The sequence below is a fragment of the Galleria mellonella genome, unplaced genomic scaffold (assembly GCF_026898425.1).
Source record: "Galleria mellonella isolate WM207_F2 unplaced genomic scaffold, CSIRO_AGI_GalMel_v1 utg173, whole genome shotgun sequence".
Lineage (NCBI taxonomy): Eukaryota > Metazoa > Arthropoda > Insecta > Lepidoptera > Pyralidae > Galleria > Galleria mellonella.
This window is the reverse complement of record NW_026442016.1, coordinates 2356719-2377085: the sequence shown is the minus strand read 5'-3', so window position 1 is coordinate 2377085 and position 20367 is coordinate 2356719. Positions and strand designations below refer to the sequence as shown.

Genomic DNA, 20367 nt, shown 5'->3' with positions numbered 1-20367 from the left:
TTAGAATCTTTTGTTTTTTGTTTTCTCTTACCTTCATTTAATATCTTGTAGATTTTATGAATTAGTCCTATGACATTGAACCACTTAAGTTGTCATCTGCTTTTTGCTGATTCCAAAATACTCGTTGCATATTTGTAAGTGAGTCACAGTAGCAGATCTTTAACATACTTCTAAACTGAATACCACTTTTATCACAAATTGTACAGTTCTACGCAGACATCAAACATTATAAATACTATTTTGTTCAGAGCACTTTGCTGCACTTGAGAACCAAAATAATATGCCTCTTATACCATAGATTACAGCAGCTCTCTAAAGATCTATAATATTATAAATTAAGGCAAACCGTTGGCCACTGAAATTTTTCTTTTTAATCTTTAAAGGGCATGGTTTGAAGATGAGCAAAAAATACTAAGGTAAACAAGAATATTATATTACAGAAAATGGTGGTGCCTCCATGAACGTAGCCAAGACAAAGGAGTGGAGCTGGGAGGTGCTAAGGAATTATCCAATTACGTATTCACTATGGACGAGCAGTGTAGGACCGAATTTGGAGAAGGGTTAGTACCTTGCCTTAATAGAAAGCTATAAATTACATATGCACGTCTATCACCATTTCGTACATCTCTGTATTAATATTGAGCTTTCAACAAGTATTTCTGTTCGCAAAAAAGCATTTTAATAGTCAACATATACACACCGTTGAATGACTAGATATTAAGTATACACATTAAATCCTACTAATATTACGAATGTAAAAGTTTCTAAAGAATTTTGTATGTTACTCAATTACTGTTAAACGGCTAAACTGATTAGAATGAAATTTGGTACATATCGAAATATGGTATACGTACATTGCGCTCGTGTGTCGTTAAGTTTTCGCACTGAACCTCATTATTTAATTTTTTACATTCATACCACGCGGTCATATTCATTTGACAATCAATATGACCGCGTGTACTTAAAAAATCATTCATTTACTTCTCAAACAGATTCACGTTCCGTATGGAAACGGCGAGACCCTTGGCGAATCTTTGTAAACCCTATCGATTACAAAAATTGTTTAAAAATATATTAATAATATAAATAGCATTAATTTATAAAAGACCACTGGAGACTCAGATAGTTCAATATCTTTGATTAGAGACATCTATATTGATTTGGAATTTTGAGACACGTCAGATTTATTTTGTTTGAAATGCAATTTCAGTCAAAATTAACAACGTTTTATCCAGAATTTTGAAAAACTTTCAATTTATGTCTACATCATAAAGGAATCTTTGTACATCGCGTTAATATGTGTAGATCTGGTATCATTCGTAATATGACGTTAATATCCACATTGAATAAAAACGCCAATAAAGTATTATTAGAACAAACCAAACATCGTAAAACTGATTCGGAAATATTGGATTTCTGTGTAAATATTTTCTAATTAAAAATGTTATTTTAAATATATGTTTCATCCTCTAAAATAGTATATGTTTATTACGATATTTTTATCGCATTTTTTGCATTTCGCATTGCATTGAATGAAATCTACTGAACGAGTTTTGATGATTTTTAATAATACAGACTACCACTTAAAATAGTTCTGTATGTAGTAAATAGTATAAATAGATAACTGTAATAATACTAAGTTGATATTATAGTAGAGGTGAAATATGAACACGTGAGTACTATCTGATAAGTCCAATAGTCTGTTATAATGTTTTATTAGAAGAAGCCGTTTTCTACTTATGAATGATGACGAGTCTCTTATGATTTAACTGAGCTTATCTATTGATATATGTATATATTTTTGCTACTTCGACATTTATTAAAAAAATCAATAGATTACCTATTCTGTTTTTCCATTTTTTTTTTTTTGACATTTCTTACTTAATTACGCTTAAACAGCCAAATGGATTTAAATATAATTTGGCACAGGAGTATTATTTATTATAATTTTACAAATTTGATACTTCCTATACTGACTCATATGGGAAAACCGTGAGAAACAACTACTGTTTCCATAAGTACATATACGATTACATAGGTTAGGCGTGTGGAAAATCATAAGTCATATACCAACAATCTGCCTTCTCGAACCACCTAGCAATAACAAGCAGTGTGCCGTGCAATTCGATTAGGTCTAACATATTAGCAAGCCTCCTCAGGCCACTCTAGACGAGTACCATCATGATTTGAACATATGTATGTATACATAAATAAAACATACTCGTATATTAATTTATTTGACAATAGAGCTAAATGCAATACATTTCATTTATGTTTATGTCCATAGGAGATAGTTACCACTTACATTCTGGTAGGTCTTTATTGTTATATTATTTATTAAGCTTATTTGCTATTCCAAGGTTCAAAAAAGGAAATATAAATAGAGAAATGCGGTCCTCCATGACTTTATAATTTTTAGACGCATGAATCTGTACTTAGGAATTCGTGAAATGTACAACTTTTGTGATGTGTTTTATTTAAACACCGGTAATTTCATTTACATGATATTTTACTTCACAAGTGGATTCATCATCTAGCATTATACAATTACATTAAAATAAATAAAACTCTAAACATAGATAAAAATGTGTGAAAACCCCGACTGTTAAATTTTGCAAGTTTCACAGTTTATGATTCACCGTATATGATATGATCTTTTTTTTACTATCATTATGTTGTTACTACAACTAAGACAAATATAACAACGATTTTCTAAACTATCTCAAAGAAATTATTACAAAAATATGAACGTACTAAAACAAGCAATAAACTATTAATAATATTTTTTTTATTAGTTATTCCTTTTGGGGAAAATGTTCAGACGCTAGTAATTCAGTAGGCAAGCAACACCGCGTAAACAATCCTCGACCTTTGTTCGCAGAAATCTCGCCCTTGTTGCCTCCGGCAAGGACAAATCTGATATTGTAGTACAAAATTTATACTGTATTTGTTCATGTTAAATTAAGATGTGGGATAGATTTAATTCGTATTTTGAGAACACGTGTATGGCTTCATGAATTACAAAGTTTTTTGAACTCTGTAGGTAACTAGTGGTAACTCATGGCTTCATTCGTTTCTGTTTGCGATTCGGTAACAAATATTTAAATAATTGCATCATTCATATATTTATAATATTACAAGATTAATAATATTATATTATTATAATATTATTAAATTATAATAATATTATAATATTACACGGCTTTGCTGACGTAGTCTAGGATAATAGTACTCTATCAGTTATTCTACGAGTTATTCTATAATTTGTCTAAATGCCAAATTTTATAAAAAAAAATCTAAATATCTTTACTACTTTCATATCTATAAGTACAAACAATCAAAAACAGTGTTTATAGGTTATATGTATAATGAATAATTAATCTAACATCATAGACAGATAAAAAAGGCGGCAAGTTCTGGGTCATCTCTTGTCAAGAGAAAATGTTATGTCATGATTTTTCTTTTGCAATTAGATATCGTAGTTTCTTTTTAAAAACTCATTAAGGTTCTACTAGTGACAATACCTAATGCCTTGCCACCCGGCATCTGATAATAGTATTTGACAACATTAATAATTAATTTAATTAATTTATTGAGAACAACCGCTAACTTGTCAACTCATTTGGCAACTGCCATTGGTACCTAACTTAACGATTATTCTACCATTGACAAAATACTATTCACCAATAAAAGCCCTAAGGAAGAATCTTGAAGTCATGATAACTTATTGAAAACAAAAAATTCAGCATTATCCAAAATGATCATGATTTTCAACTATAGAATACAATTTTATTATTGTATTAACACTGCTTTAGAAGGATATGATAAGAATATGTATGAGTAAATATCGAAACTACCTAATATAGAAGGAGTACTACGAGAATATACTGAGAGCTTGATTCGATTAGGTCCAAATGATGAGTCCATTTAGGTCGCTTAATTATATTCAACGTATGACCTAATACAGGAGACTGGTCCTGTCGTGAAAATTTACTCGCCTAAAGACGTATCTTGAATATTTATAGGCAATAATATTGAGATAAAATTTCAACCGAACTATATATTCTTAACAAACGTTCTTCCGAAAAATTAAGGTTAATTATATGACAAACAGTGTTATCAAAGCAAGCATATAATCTATGTCAGTATGTTTCCCTTAAACCATAGGTAATATGATATCTACTGCTGAATATACTCGTATATTATCCACCAATGTATTATTAAGTCACTTTCATTTGTTCCACAAATTATTGCCTAAAAGCGGGAATTGCGTCTCAGTAGGGCCGTATAGCCATATGTTTAGACATTAATATTAATTTTAGATTCTAACATCTGCTACTGTATATCTGAAACAAAAAAAAAAACTTAATTTAAAAACAGATTAAAATTATACTTAAAATCTCCCTTTTCATTTCAAAAATCCGACACGAAGGATCACTTCGTGATAGCATTATTAAATATAACAAATAAGTTAAACTTACGATAGATAAGTGGTAAATATATGCAATTACCAAGTCATTATAATTGTTACAGAAAAAAAATATGTCTAGTATCGTTACAATCACTGTAAATGTGGACAGGTAACTGATAAGATAACAATTTATTACAAATTTGTTGAATAAGTGCTTCTATAAACACTAACAAAACTGACTTAATTTTACATGAGATATTACAACTTTTTGAAATGGAAGAACTTAGTTTACTGTCACCTTGCACATTTTTTACATTTTATGTTTTTGACCGATTTCAATCTTTCGTTATTTAGGTAATATTAAATTTATATCATAGGAGTAAATCGAATAACGAAAGACCTTTCTCAACCGCTTTTATTATGACAGTCAAAATTATACGTGGAGGATTGTTACTCGTCAGTGCAAATCTTAAAAATTATCATCAATGAACTTTGTTGCAGGTATTCAGTATGTAGAACAGTAAAAGTACGATCAGCTTGCTCGCGACTGTGGTGCGCCCACCGCGCTGTGCCACATGTCTGCCGGACCAAACGCGCTCCACCTTTGGAAGGCACGCCTTGTGGAAATAATCGGGTATGTACATGATATGCCCTTTACTTTCGTATTCGAATCTAATTCCTTAATATTGAAGATGTATTTCTGTAAAAAATTATGATATTTAAAATTATTACAAATTCTGTACAAAAATAATAAAGCGGAAGAATTATAACGCGCTTATCTCTAGAATTACTAGTCGGTATTCAAAATTCAAGAGCCTGTGGATCCGGTATAGAATGGGCCACCCCTTACTTTCCCATGGGTGTCGTATGAGTCGACTAAAGGAAGACCAGAGAGAGACTTTGTACAAAAGTCGATTGCTTGCGTACCTCTGTCCCATTCGTGTTTCTACCGTGAAGCAGTTGTGTTCGCATAGCTGTGTTTCGGTTTGAAGGGTGGGATATGGTGTGAATTTACAGGGTACAGAGGAATAAAATTTGAGTCCTCAGGCACGGCAACGCATGGGAGGTATCATGGGCGAAACAATATACTGTATATCATAGGCGACGGTTACCACTTTCCATCAGGTGGGCCGTCAGCTTGTTCGCCATTCTAAGTTGTATAAAAAAAAAAACTTAATGGTTCAGGGACGGGCGGCAGCGTCCCTCTTAAAACATCACCAAAAACCTAACTACGGTTACCAGCCCACTTGCCAAACGTGGCAAGTAATGGCAAAACCTCCTTTATGGGGGAGACTGATTTCAGCAGTGAATAGTTAACGGCTGTTATGATGATGATGATGCAAGATCACGATACGACCTTATACGAACTTGAAAAATTAAAAATTTCAGATTATTCTCTAAAGTTTAATGATAGTTTGTCAATCGACGTCAAAAATTAGCCACCGTTTTTCTGTATAAAGTTACCCGTTGCATTTAAAAAGGAAAATTGTTCCTTTATATGGATTAATTTTAGGCGAATATATTTCAAAGTATATCGGAAATATTAATAAGTAGTTAAACATGTAAACAGACGCTGTAACATGTTACTTTGTTGAATACGGCAACGCAACAGACGGCAAATGCTTCTGACTACCTCATTTAGTTTTATAGTCATGAGCGTATCATTACTTATATTGAGTATTTCAAAACTGTATGTCGTTTAATTATTTATTACCTATATGATTAGAAGTGACTTCTTTTATAACAATTATCATCATTTTCATATCAGCTTTTCACTGTCCAGTGCTGAACATAAGCTTGGGGTTTTTGCCAGTAGTTACCACGCTTGGCAGGCGAATTGGCAACCGCAGTTAGGCTTTGGCTGGAGATGTTTTAAAAGAGACGCTATTGCCCATTCCTCGACTTCCCTTAGTCGCCTCTTACGACACCCACGGGAAAGGAAGGTGTAGGGTACACAAATAGAGTAATCAAATGAATAACTAAAACTATCAATTTAATTTACCGTTTATGGTTTATAAGAAACGATGTAAAATAACCTTCGATCTATTAACAAAGTGATAATTATGCATTCAAAGTGTTAAGTGATCTTATTCCATAAAACGTATGAATAGAGTTTATAAATAAATAAGATTCGTTTTCATGAAATTTACCTACATCGATTATTTTTGATTAAATCAATAAATATACGGATATTGGACAACCGATTTCAATTTGCTATGTATTTCACATGCTAAAACTCGATACAAATAGGAAACGCGATTGAACATTGCATTGGCATTTACGTGACGCGTCACTGCGGAATCCATCAGTGTTCACGGCTATATGTTGCCGCGTGCGGATGCATAAATCAGCAAAAATCTGACGCGAATATTTTGTTTTCACACTATGCAAATGGCGCCAGCTGAGTTTCGCAGATAAATATAAAGCGTGATGGTGCACAAAAGAACAAAACAACAGTAATCAGAGATGGCATTCATGCGAGTTTCAATTCATTGAATAAAACTGCACTTCATTAATAAGCATCACTTGATGGCGCCGTTGTGGAACAAAGACTTAAATAAAAGTTCAATTAACTATCGTAAAGGGAAAACACGTAATAACTTTCATTTGATGATATTCCCAATATAATTGTAAGGTTATATAAGATTATTTACTTTTAATATGACTATACTGGTAATTTAAGGATAAAAAAAAATTACTTATTTTATTGCATGTACGAGAAGTCATTTTTAAATAACATTTAGATAGTGTCTGAATTGCATTAATTACCGGCTTTTCTTTAAAATAGCGCGCTTTTCGTTAAGTGTGTAGTATACTTTCAAACTTCAGCACAGTCAAAAAAACAACGCGTCATCCAGTGGTTAAGTGGCTGTTTTCCCGGCAATGATTTTTAATCAACTATCTATCTAGAATTAGTTATAATAATATTCTCTAAGACTATTACATAACTTATAAACCAGAGCCTTTCAATTAAAAAGCTTAAAAAAATTTCATAAGTACACGACAAATGCCAAATGGAAAAGGTAATGTCAAAATTATACAGCACAGCCTCCGGACTTTTTAATCTCCTTACAATAAAGGCCCTCTGTAGGCTTGTAATAATTTTGAAATAGTAATTTTATTACTCTTTGTTGTTGTTAATTCTACAGGGACAAAATTTACACAAAAATAATTTAAATTTATGAAACTTGATGCATTTGTAATTAGTTGTATACATTTTGTAGATGATGTGGATTATTTTTATCTACTTATTCAGTCTTTATTGTTATTTATACCATAAAATTTTTTCAACAGTATCCATCGATTGTTCCATTCACTGTATTGTAGGTAATGTGGAGACAAACTAAAATTAAGATTATACAGTCATACTAATTGTTATTGTGTACCTAAATGATCTTTCTTTTTATTTTATCAAGTTGAAATAGCAAACAAGGTGACGGTCGACTTAATAGAAAATAACCATCACAGCATGAAAAACACACTCTCTGAAACTCGATCTTACTATTCCTTGCTTCAGTTCCTCGTCATAGTGACTATTATTTATGTGTATACCTACTCATGTATATAGTTCGTACTTTTGTGGTATTTTTTTAGCTATATGCCTAATCAATTTATATTTAAATATTTTCACTATTCCTCACTTATGCTCTCAAATAGTGGCATAATTTATATATCGTGATGTCATCTGATTCCGACCAACTCAACGCGGAGACTGATTTCCCTCAAAACTCAAAATACATATGCGTATTTAAAGCACTGTTTTTTTTTTATTAGCAATGTTATTATTTCAGTGGTGTGTAGGTCGTGTCTGCGAGCCAATGCCTGGTCACGTGGTGGATAAGGAAAAGGTGGTAGCGCCCACATCAGAATGGAGTGAATGGAGTGCATGGAGCCAATGCACTGCCACGTGTGGATACGGCCTGCGTACGCGCAATCGCTTATGTCAGATAAAGGGTACGCAAATAAAAATAAATATTAATGTTAATTATGGTCCTACCTAGTCCTTACTAATATTATAAATATGAAAATGAATTTGGTTGTTTGTTCTCTTGGCTGGCACCTTAAGGCCTATTTAATTATCATGAAATTTGGTATACATGCAGTATATTTACATAGTAAAGTAGACATAAGATCCTATTTATTCTGAGTTTACTGAAAGAAATCTCTTTAGAGATAAGCTCGCTCTTGTACACTGTATATTTAACTATTATTCTAATACAACAAATTATATGGCATATAGGTAAAAAGATATTTTTTTATCTGTATTATACCTAATTCAAATATATTTTTTACGGGTAAAAATGAAATGGTAACCTCGCTTGCGTTATCGGTATATTCTGACGGGGCACCAGTGAGAAAAGATAGGTGAGGATAGAAGCAGGTCAGTTGACCCATCGTAACATATTAAAAAAAAATAACCACGATGGTTTCCATGGGGAACCGCGTGAAGGTCGACCTGTTAAGATATATTGACCTATTAGCATGGGACTATTAGACCTCATTACTAACAATCCCTTTTCTCCCTTACTGAAAGATATTGCATAACTGTTCGACAATAAACTAATGACATTGATCTAGAACGGTGCATTTTTATACCATAAAGACATGTCCTATACTTAGCAGTAAATAATTGTAAGCTAAAATGATGAATGATGTTGATGAAAAAAGTTGTTCACAGTTCTGGTTCGGAGAGTGCGTGTGAGGGGCCAAGCTCGCAGGTTATGTCTTGCTGGGCGGACGCCGGCGCCTGTAAAGTACCCCAAGATGTACGAGCTGATCTCTGCCTTCAGCAATCCAAACGGTTAATACCACACGTGCATGCTGAAGGTAAACTGTCCATTTATTTACAACCAAGAATATACTGTGTTACCATTATATTAAGGACCAAACTACAATTAGAACAGTGCTACCAGTAACCTAAGTACAAAATATTTCCACTGCCACATCTCACTTTATATATTTTATAATTCAATAATAGTACATATTGGTTTATATTTATTTATATTTAACTTTATTATTTATATATGTTTAAAAATCACAGAAAAGCTTTAAGAAAATCGATATTATCATCTGATGCATAGTCAAGTAAGAAGATAAAATATCAGTCAGGTGACCGATCTTACATCACATTACCCATTTTTCGCACACACATTAATCAAATAACATGAAATAATCTAAATTCTTATGGTCACACGAAGGTGTCACACTATGCACAAATTTTATAAAGCAAGATTCACAATTGGTATGAACTGCCCGCTTTGAACTGCAAACGTTACAATTTGTTTTTGTTTCTCCCATCCACTGCACGATAATCCTATATGAGTATAAATTGTGATCACGTTCCCATATTTCACATATATTTCAGAGTATTTATTTAGCGGGCTGTATGTTTTAATTTTGCAATACATAATATATACACATTAAATGAACATGTCTAATCAAAAAAATTTTAGGAACTATTTATTTAAAATTGCGATGGGTTAAGTTCCGAAAATTTATTTAAAAACTGATAATAGTTAGACTAAGTAAAAATTTAATGAGTAGGCGCATGTGTATAGTCTATTTTTATACAGTAGAATCTCGATTATCGAATCAAATAAAACCAGGGGTATTCTGTATAATGGAAAATCCGGATAATCGATTTCAAAGTCGAATTAAACAATACACAATTAAATTTTAATATTTTTTTATTATGTAAAGGGTTTTACATATATAATTTAAACATTATGATATAAAAAAATTACAAGCCATATAGATAATGGAATGCATAATACCTATTTACACAACTAATGCATAATACCACTTCTAAATCGGTAATTGTAGAATAAGTTCGGAATCGAATAATCGGATAATCGATGTTTGAATAATCGATTCTACTGTATTAACATTTAGACTTTCAGATTCTGTTTTACGATTTATAAGAGACGGAAATTAACGCGACAGGTATAATCTCGCGTTAATTTCCGCCTCTTTAAAACCATATTTTTATTGTTTGAATATATATTAGTCTCCAATTTATATTAAGTAAACCACAGCAACTGCCGGAAAATGGATTATTAATAATGAGAACTAGCAACCCCATTGCTAGAATCGTCGTGTCTAATTTTTAAACTCTTCACGATTAACCAACTGACCTGCTTCCATCCTCATCTGTCACCGTTCATTGGTGCCCCGCCAGTGTATATCGGTATACACATACCTATAGCGCGGGCGGGGTTTACTATTGTGTTATCATCCCATTAAAAAAATACACAAGCACTGCCTTTTTCTTAAAAAATACACAAGTCTAAAGACGACAAAAAATATTTATAATAAGTAATGTAACCCCGTGGTCCCGGTATAGAATAAGCCACATTTTACTTTCCCGTGGTTGTCATAAGAGGCGACTAAGGAAATTTAATCGTCGAGGGATGAGCAGCAACGTCCCTTTTTAAACATCACTAAAGCTTAACTGTGATTACCAACCAGCCTTTCACTTTAAAATTTTACCAATTTTTAAAGCAATATGAAAGAATAAATATTTTGTGGTCTTTTGGACAATGTATTTATTTATTCATTTATTTATTATTACTTATTTATTTTATTTTTTTCTTTTTCTACAGAATCTAGACAATGTGAATTATGGTGTGTGGATGTTAACGGAAAAGAACATACCTCCTATGGTTCTCTAGAAGATGGTTCACCATGCGGCTATGAAAGGCCTTATGATGTTTGTTTTCAAGTATGTATAAGTTGCATAAGCAACATCTACTATAATTCGCCAACAGCTATTCCAAATTACAGTGTAAGAAACGACCAGTAGTCCAATGTCTTTTGTATATGTATATCCAGAAAATGTCTGTTCTGTCTTAAAGTATCTGTAAGATAGCTAGTGAGAAAGAATTTTTGTGACCAAATTGTTTGTATCTATAGGTTTTTACTTATAATTATTAAATTAATAAATATTAAAGAAAATAAAACTCTTTAGGCACAGAAGTGGTTACGAAATATATTAATATTTATTAGGCACTTTACCAAATAATGTTGTTTTATAAATAAATGTCGTAACTACTGTAAATATATAATATTAATATAATATAATAATTACAACCCCTTTTCTTACGTAAGTTTGTGAGGATGGATGGATATTTTTACTCTTTCACATAAAAATTATTAAACTTTAATATATGTTTATTTATAATATTTTATAATTTAAGTCTTTAACATTTTCAATTGTTATAAAGTTATTTCGAGCCCATTTATAGTCCATATAAAGAGCACTATAAGTGGACACATGTTATTATTTAGGTTAGAAGATATTCTATGTATAATATCGCGATTAATATTATAATGACAATATTCAATATAAAATTATATGAAGTAAATGTAAAAATGAACGTAGCTACTCTTATAAGACCACTAAATGAATATTATTTATGCTAGTTTTCCGTTACCTCAAATTTCCCACGAGGCTTCTTATATTTCTTTTATCTTATTTGTTATTCCAAGTTTTAGTTTATATCTGTATACGAGATTATGTCAAATCTATTTTGCCATATCTACGTTACTGCAACAACAAATATCTATTTTAGATGTTTGTTTGTGATTATAAAGAATCGATATCGAAATGAATGATGGCCTTTTTTCTGCCATCAATGTCCAAAAGAAACCAATCCATAGATATAGGAAGGAGCAGTACCAATATTACCAATTCCTAATAAACACATTATATTGCAATGTACCAATGTATATACGTATCAAAAATCCAAATATTTACGGATATATTTACGGATACGAAATTTAAACTCTTTAAAGTACCCTGATAACAAGTATTCTATTAATCTAGCGTGCTTTTTAAACTGGAATAAAAGTATGCAGGCATTTTTGTATAAATAGTGTCAAAATATACAAAACCTTATTCTGGTTATGATAATACGGCATTTTAGGTTTTTGTCCCTAAATAAAGTATATGTAACATAGATAATAACAATTTGAACTAATTTGAATTTAATAATAATAAAATTTAGTCTTTTTATTTGTAATGGATAAATGTAAAAAATACATAACCAATTTAAAAAAATATTTCACTTATATGTTATAAAGCTATATTAACTGCAAATAACATGGCTACATTTTAGTTTTTTTATCCGTGCAAAGCCAGGCGGGTCACTAGCAGATACATTATTGTTGTATTATTATTATATCAAATATATAATAATAATAAAACAATAATGTATCTCCCCCATAAGAGGGATTTTGCCAGTAGTTACCACACGACAAGCAGATTAGCAATCGCAATTAGGCTTTGGTAATGTTTTAAAAGGAACGCTGCTGCGCATCCCTCTATCAAGTTCCCTTAATCGCCTCTTCGACACCCACGGGAAAGGAACAGGTAGCCTATTCTATGCCGGGACCACACGGCATATGTTACATATAATTGGTAAATTACTATTAGCAGATAAATACATTATAATAGATATCAAAATTCTAATAAGTAAAAAGCCAAATGACTGTCAACTGTCTTGTTTTCTACTTATATACAAACTTTTATATATATAAACTTTTTGTTATTATACATATTTACTAACAAAGTGCTCTCAATATTAATTAAATTTATTATTTATTTTTTTAACTCTTTATTGCACCATAAATAAAAATATACAATGACAAGTGAATAATTCAAGTGAAATACAGTAACATAAATACAGATTGAAATATACACATAAAGGTACAAAAGGCGGTCTTATCGCTAGGGCAATCTCTTACAGACAACCTTTGGTTAAAGGAAAACAGATAAAAATGGACAGGTGGCGCAAGAGTGAATTAATAATTTTTCGTGCATAAAATACAAAAACCTGCAATGCACAAAAATATCAAATATGTAATACCTATATGCTAATCTACAAAAATAAAAGACCTGATATCGCTGACTGTTTTTATCCTGTTTAAATAAATACAGGCACCAACATTTTTAAGCATCATGTTTATTCAGAGAAAGGTTTGTTTATTTAAACACGACTGTTTATACAAGACGTCTAACGAGCATTGTACTTCAGAATTTAGATTGTACCTTACCTTTCCGCGCGTTCCATTAACATAACTTTATTACTTTCCTTTCTTTTGTAGACCTATATTTTTCATAACAGGCTACCTTTAGAATTACAGATATTCTGACAGAGAAAAGCGTGGTAGTCGAGTTACAATGTTGATATTTTGTATACATCCCTCGGTCTCACTTAGATAAGTGAACTTAACGGAAAAAAGTGTTTAAGTGTCATAATTGTGGTTAAAAACTAAATAAATATAAATATACTAATAAAGCCCCCACTTGGACACGTAAGTCAGTTATAAAATTTTGAGTATCCATTTTGGATCGCGTAGCAAACAAAATATTGTTTTTTATTATTTCCGTTGCAATATATAGAGTCAATAGCATTAGTAGTTGCTATAAGATATAACGCTGTGACAGACCTTTGTATCGTTTTAGTACAGAACCCTAACAAAATTAATATGGGACTAATACGAAAATTTATTCAAACCTATAGTAAAAAAAAAACATATCAAAATCGGTTCATAATTTTACATAATCGCTCACGATTGCAATCATCGATCATATATGTCTCATTATAGCCACAAAAAATACAGACGATTTAATGCATCCTCTTTTTAGAAGTTATTTAAAAAGATGTTCATGTACTTGTAACCCACGAAGAATAATATTTGTCTTTAGATATCTATGTAATACTGATTTATACAGACATAATTACAGGGCACTTGCGTGAGAGGGCAGTGTAACTCTACAGACCCGACGTGCAACTGGTGTCCCGACGGGTACTGCAACAACAACACTTATTTACACACAAGTGTTGTAAAAGGTATACTCATATATTCATTTGTACCAATATAAAGAAATAACACTGTAGTATGTGTAATAGTATACTTCACTCTCTCCTACTCTTGATATCGTCTCTTCTCTTTAAGACGAACATAACCATTTGAAAAAAATACACAAATCTTGGTATTTATACATTTGCTCATTCACAAACATTGTGTCTATATTTTTTTAATGGAAGATATCCGAATGGTAATCACGCCTGTTCTATCGATGTGCGCTGCAGGACACCAGTGAACGATGTTAGGTAAGAATGAAAGAACGTCAATTAACCTAAGGAGACAAATATTAATCAAAATGATTTCCAGAGAAAACCGCATGATAGTTAACCTGTGTCAATATAGTAGCCCTATTCCTAACAATTCCTTTCCCCGCTCATTTATATTGCACTTTTTATATAAAAAGTCTGCGTTTTACAGGGGAAAATTATGCTTTACAGAAGCACTAAATCAAATTCAGAAGGACATTTTCACACATGAATGTCATATGTCTGTTTATTTATCACTACGTAAAGCATCTCTTTAATAACTTGGACATCAGTAACATTCCTTATCTTTCGTATTAAATAAAAGAGTTTCTAAGCTCGATACTCAGTCGGAAAACTTTTTTAATTTGACTCAACTGCGTGTCCGTCCATCAGTAATGATAATGTACTATACAATTTATAATCTCGCTTGTACCTACTGAATTTACAAAGAAAGAACTTTTGGTAAACTATCTTAATTTTTCTCCATATGTTTTTTATAAAAAGCTTTTAAACCATCCGAAAATTATAATTCTTATCAGATTATACCTTCAGAAAGTAGACTATATAGTTACCTCTGTCTCATTGCAATTTATCCTGTGTTATGAGCGAGATATGGCAATGAAGGTATTCATATTTTAAAAGTTCGAACCAACCCTAATATAGTTTGTGGGTGATGATAATTGCTGGGAAAAAGGTTTGTTAGGGGTCTCTCTTTCCACTGCTAAAATATAATAATAATACTTTATCAGGTCGCTCTCCACGCGGTTCCTCCTGGAAAACACCGTGATTATTCTTGATTAATTCGTCACGATGGGCCGACTGATCATGATTGAAGAATGATAAATGACTCATCCTCATTTATCATTCTTCAATCGCTAGCATATGCCGATAGCACAAGCAGGGTTGTCATTCCATTAAAAAAAAAAAATGAGAGATGCTTGTCATTACGTGAACAATAATATGCACTAAATAATTTTTTTATTGATAACGTTACTTAGTACTAGCTAAACTGTTTATATAATTTTACCTACATTTCACTTTCCTTTACATGCTTCTTCATCAGGTTGGACAGAAATGGCGTCTATTCCTCGCAACGCTCAGCAGCTCTCTTTTCAAATCACTACTCCCGTAGCTTTACGTGTTATATTTAAATGGAAGTGGAGACGAGACGAACACCTCATAGAATTGAGCAAGCACTCCAAATGGGTCGCACTGAATCACCCACAATACAACGACGTGGGATATGACCCCAATGTGCCGCAAAATCTTCAAATTGTTCAAGTGGACATACAAGAACGTCTAGTGGGCTCTATTGTAGCAGCAGGAGCTATTATACAATGGCAACAGACGGACTCAAAAATAAACATAACCTCTCAATCGAAGCTACAAACAGAATTGATCATAATGGTAATATATTTTTTATACTTTCTTTGTTATCTATCTTTACAGCGATCCCTTACAAGTAGGCAGAGGAAACAGTGCAAAATGCTCAATCTTTACATACTTTTCAATGTACATCGTACTCGTCTTTTACCCGCATATCATTTTCCCTCTTACAGATATTGTACGTTTTATAATATTAGTCCCTTACTGGTCAAAGGATGGGCAGCAACCTCTCAAAACATCACTAAAAACTAAATGCGGTTGCCAACCCGCCAGCCAAGCGTGGCAACTACTGTCAAAAATCCCCATATAGGGAAGGCTTATGTTTAGGAGTGGACAGTTATAGGCTGATCTGATGATATATGATGAAGATTAATCCCCCTAATACAAACAAGTGACAAACGAAACTATCATATGTTTTCATAGACGTACTCATAAGAAAGAACCAGTGTCAGATGAAGAAAGCACGAAAATAACTGACCTAGTTAGCTCATCGTGATTAATCACCGTGGTTTTCAAGGAAAACCACGTAGATGTTGATCTGACAAGGCTGTTACTAGCAATAAAAACACTAGTCCCTGTTACAAACAATGTCTTCCCCCTATACAGCAATTGTTTAATAACTTTGTCACCTAGCACGAGTTTCGTGTAACCTTACACATAAAGTGCGTGATACAAAAGGGACGAAACTATGAAAAGTGTAACGAAGCGAAACATCAGATGATAAGGGTTGGCCCGTCCGCAGCCTGCTTTAATTATTCAGAGGCGCTTTCAACTCTGCTACTGAAGTTAATTGGGAACTCACTCTACTGACTTTATATCTCATTTCCCTTTATCGTATTTTATTCAGGAAGGTTTTTTCTTGTTACGTTCGGATTTTTTTTAAATCGCTACGGTTGGAGCTATTTTAAATTTGACGAAAATATTATTTCGTGAATTTGTTCAAGTCAGTATTCGGTTGTCACTTTAAAACGCAAAAAAAATACTATTACAGTAAAAGACATCTTTTATTAGGTGTTATTTTTAGTACAATTATATGTTTTTAGCCAGATATATTGCAATTATTTTTGTGTTGGATATGAATTTATAAAAAGCTTATATGATAGACTTGTTCTTCATTAAATAATTACCGTCCCACTGCTTAATATAAACATAATATGCTATGGATGTAACTTAACCTTAATCTGGAATTTTTATAAAATTTGTGATTATTATTATTATATAGTGCGTTAGTTTTAAGTAAAGAAAATGTATTCAGTGAATTTGGGCACAATCACAATTATTCAGTTCTCTACTTTTGCTAACAATATTATATTATTACTTGAATAATTGATTCTTATCATATCATCATCATTAACTATCCACTGCTGAAAATAAGCCCCCTTTGGAGGGTTTTGGCAATAGTTACCACACTTGACAGGCGGACTGGCAACCGCAATTAGGCTTTGGAGATGTTTTGAGCGGGACGGACCCATCTCTCGCCCTTCCTCAGTGGCCTCTTATGATACCCACGGGAAAGGAAAAGGTGGCCTATTCTATGCCGAAACTACACGACACTAATATATTTCATTTTACTAGTTTTTACATATTTTCTTATCCATCAAAGGTTTAAGTACTAAAAAATTATTAGATAGATATTACCTACATATATATTCAATCTATTAATATTATATTTATGTTTTCAGGCGGCCCCAGAGAATCCCGCATATAAGATTTTTACAGTGGAGATTTCCGAGAATTACAGCACGCCCGCGGGACGAACGCGCCCGTACGAATACAGGCACAGGTATGTTTAATTAATATAACCTCATTTACTGAAGACGTACATTACACCAATATTTGATATCAATATATAGACTCGGTAAAGAATAAGTAATTATTTGTTTTAATTTAATATTAGATTTAATAATAAAGATTCGTTTATTTATTTGTCTTGTTACTATTTAAAGGCGACTAATATAATTAGAATAATAAATTATGCCAAACATAAATAACGTAAAATGAATAGGTAATACTTAGAATTTTATAAAGACGACTAGTCCGACCTAAAGATCAAAATAAAATAGACTGTAATTATCGCAAGTTATATGAAAACTAAACTTATCATTACTAAATTATTTGCCTTGGAAAATTATTCATTAATCATTTTTCAACACTAACCTTTTCCAATATGCCCTCTGTAATACTGTTCTTATTAATTCTCTAAACTTTTTTTGACATATATTTTAGCAACACTGAATTATAATGTAGCTGATGTAAATTAGGCTTTATTTCACCTAATTTAGAGTAAATATTTACACGCAAAATATAGGCATTTGTAGCATTTAAGTATTTACTTGTTTTTGGACTAATCTCATTCGGGCTAATATTATACCAGAAAGTTTGCTAATTTATTTGTATGTTATCTCTTGACCGTAATGACTAAACTTTCTAGAATTTATTCTAGATACTTTCTGTCCAAAGTAAGTAGGTCAGTGACGAAAAAGTAATTATCCAAATATATAACCAATATTTATAGTCTAGACTATATTGATTGCTTTACTTTACCCTCTGAATAAATGTCGCCAGACAATATTATTTTGTTTACTGTATCATTATGTCATGTCAGCCGTTAACTGTCCACTGCTGAACACAGGTTTATTTAGGAAGGAAGATACATTACTTAGACTTAGATACTTACACAGGAAGATTTTTTGTCGTTGTTGCTACACTTGGCAGGCGGATTGACAACCGCAGTTAGGATTTGTGACGTTTTCAGAGGGGCACTATTGCTCATCCCTTGACCATTAAGTTCCCTTAGCCACATCTTGACAACACCCACGGAAAAGAAAGGGGTGGCCCACTCTATGTTGGGACCACACGGCATGGTTAACTCTACACATGTGTTAAAACTTATTAATTTTATTATATTCTTCGCTTGGCTGAATCAGTATATAAAATATTCTATTTGCTAAGTTAAGATATAAACTACCTGTATACCAAATTTCATTAAAATCCATTGAGTACTTTTTGCGTGAAAAAGTAATAAACACCCATCCATCGTTACAAACTTTCGCATTTATTATATTAATAGAATATTCATACTTTGTATGTAGGTGTTTTATCCGTTTTGCACCTTTACACATTAATATAATTTGGATAATCTTACTAGAGAATGGCGTGTGTTTCCAGAGAGTTCCGTATCATAATTATGTTTCCGAGAAGGTGTCAAAATGTTACGTAAGGATTTCAATAAGCTACAAATAGGTTAAAGTTATGGTAACATATGGCATTATGACAACATGTATCCTTTTATTACTTCCTGCAGAATAGTAATAGTAACATTGTTTGCATCCCCTATCCCTTTACAGCTTCCATCCTTTCATTGTAAACGGAATTTGGATTTAAGCTTGTAACAACAATATCAAGTTATGTCATAAGGGACTAATATTTAGGAAAGTACAACAAGTTATACATAAAAAGGTCCATGAAGAAATCATAGTAAACTTGATTTAAACAATCAAGACATTGTTGAACATAAAATATCAAGTATAAATAGAGTGATTGTAACAAATTGCCGTCTTACACGATAATACGACATAACTGTTTTTGATAAAATTTAAAGCAGAGATAGTGAATGAGGAAATTTCTTGATATAAAAATATTCATATTAAGAAATTACCTAATTAATTAACATCAAGAGAAATCTCAAGAAGCTAATTTATTACAGAAATATGTACATTAAAAATATACATAACGGAAAACAGATTGGTCGAATGGCAACTACAAATAATTCGAATATTTATTATTCTGAACATATTTTAAATAATACTCGTAATAACAAATAATTTTATTCAAGTAAACTTAATAAAAAGCATTTTTAAATCTGTCACTATTTTTTTTTTTATGAATCTACCGCTCTGTTCGAAAAGCAATTTTAGATCAGAAAAACGAACAAGAAACACAACTGTTGCTTTTTTCATATATCAAGTAAAAGTTAAGTTTACAATAAAAAAAACTTGAATGAATAAAATGACTATCACAGGCTTTGTATTGATAAATAAAAAATAAAAAGCTACAAAGCTAAAATCAATTAAAGTATTCTTGAATAGATCATTCCCTACTAGAAACACCCGTTCATGTGTATGACGGATGAGCCAGCCATCGTTGTGTTCAACCATATTATAAGGAGCCTAACGAATTATTAGAATAACTTAATAAAACCATTGTTTTCAATGTCACATTTGACATTATTAAAACTTTAAGTATACGAACATAATGCAGTTTAATGGAATAGCATTATAAACGAAGATTGACTAAAATTGTAATTATGAAATGATAAACTCAGAGTATCTTAAGTATAAAACTGCTTACTAACCTAATTAAGTAAATCTATTATCAAGTTCAAAACAAATTTTAAAACTAACAACTAGAAACTAAAGTAATTACCTTTTAGTCAATTGCCAGTTAGGCTCT

The 20367-nt window shown here is 31.7% G+C and overlaps 1 protein-coding gene across 1 annotated transcript in view; it reads left to right on the top strand.

Moving 5' to 3' along the window:
* Positions 1-20367, top strand: part of LOC113515341 (A disintegrin and metalloproteinase with thrombospondin motifs 3-like) — a 49230-nt gene that overhangs the window by 19305 nt on the left and 9558 nt on the right. The window contains exons 6-13 of the mRNA XM_052893260.1: positions 441-560; positions 4913-5045; positions 8203-8369; positions 9090-9238; positions 11014-11132; positions 14160-14265; positions 15593-15936; positions 17598-17698. Of these exons, the coding sequence (XP_052749220.1) occupies positions 441-560; positions 4913-5045; positions 8203-8369; positions 9090-9238; positions 11014-11132; positions 14160-14265; positions 15593-15936; positions 17598-17698 (1239 nt within the window). The remainder of the gene's footprint in view (positions 1-440; positions 561-4912; positions 5046-8202; positions 8370-9089; positions 9239-11013; positions 11133-14159; positions 14266-15592; positions 15937-17597; positions 17699-20367) is intronic.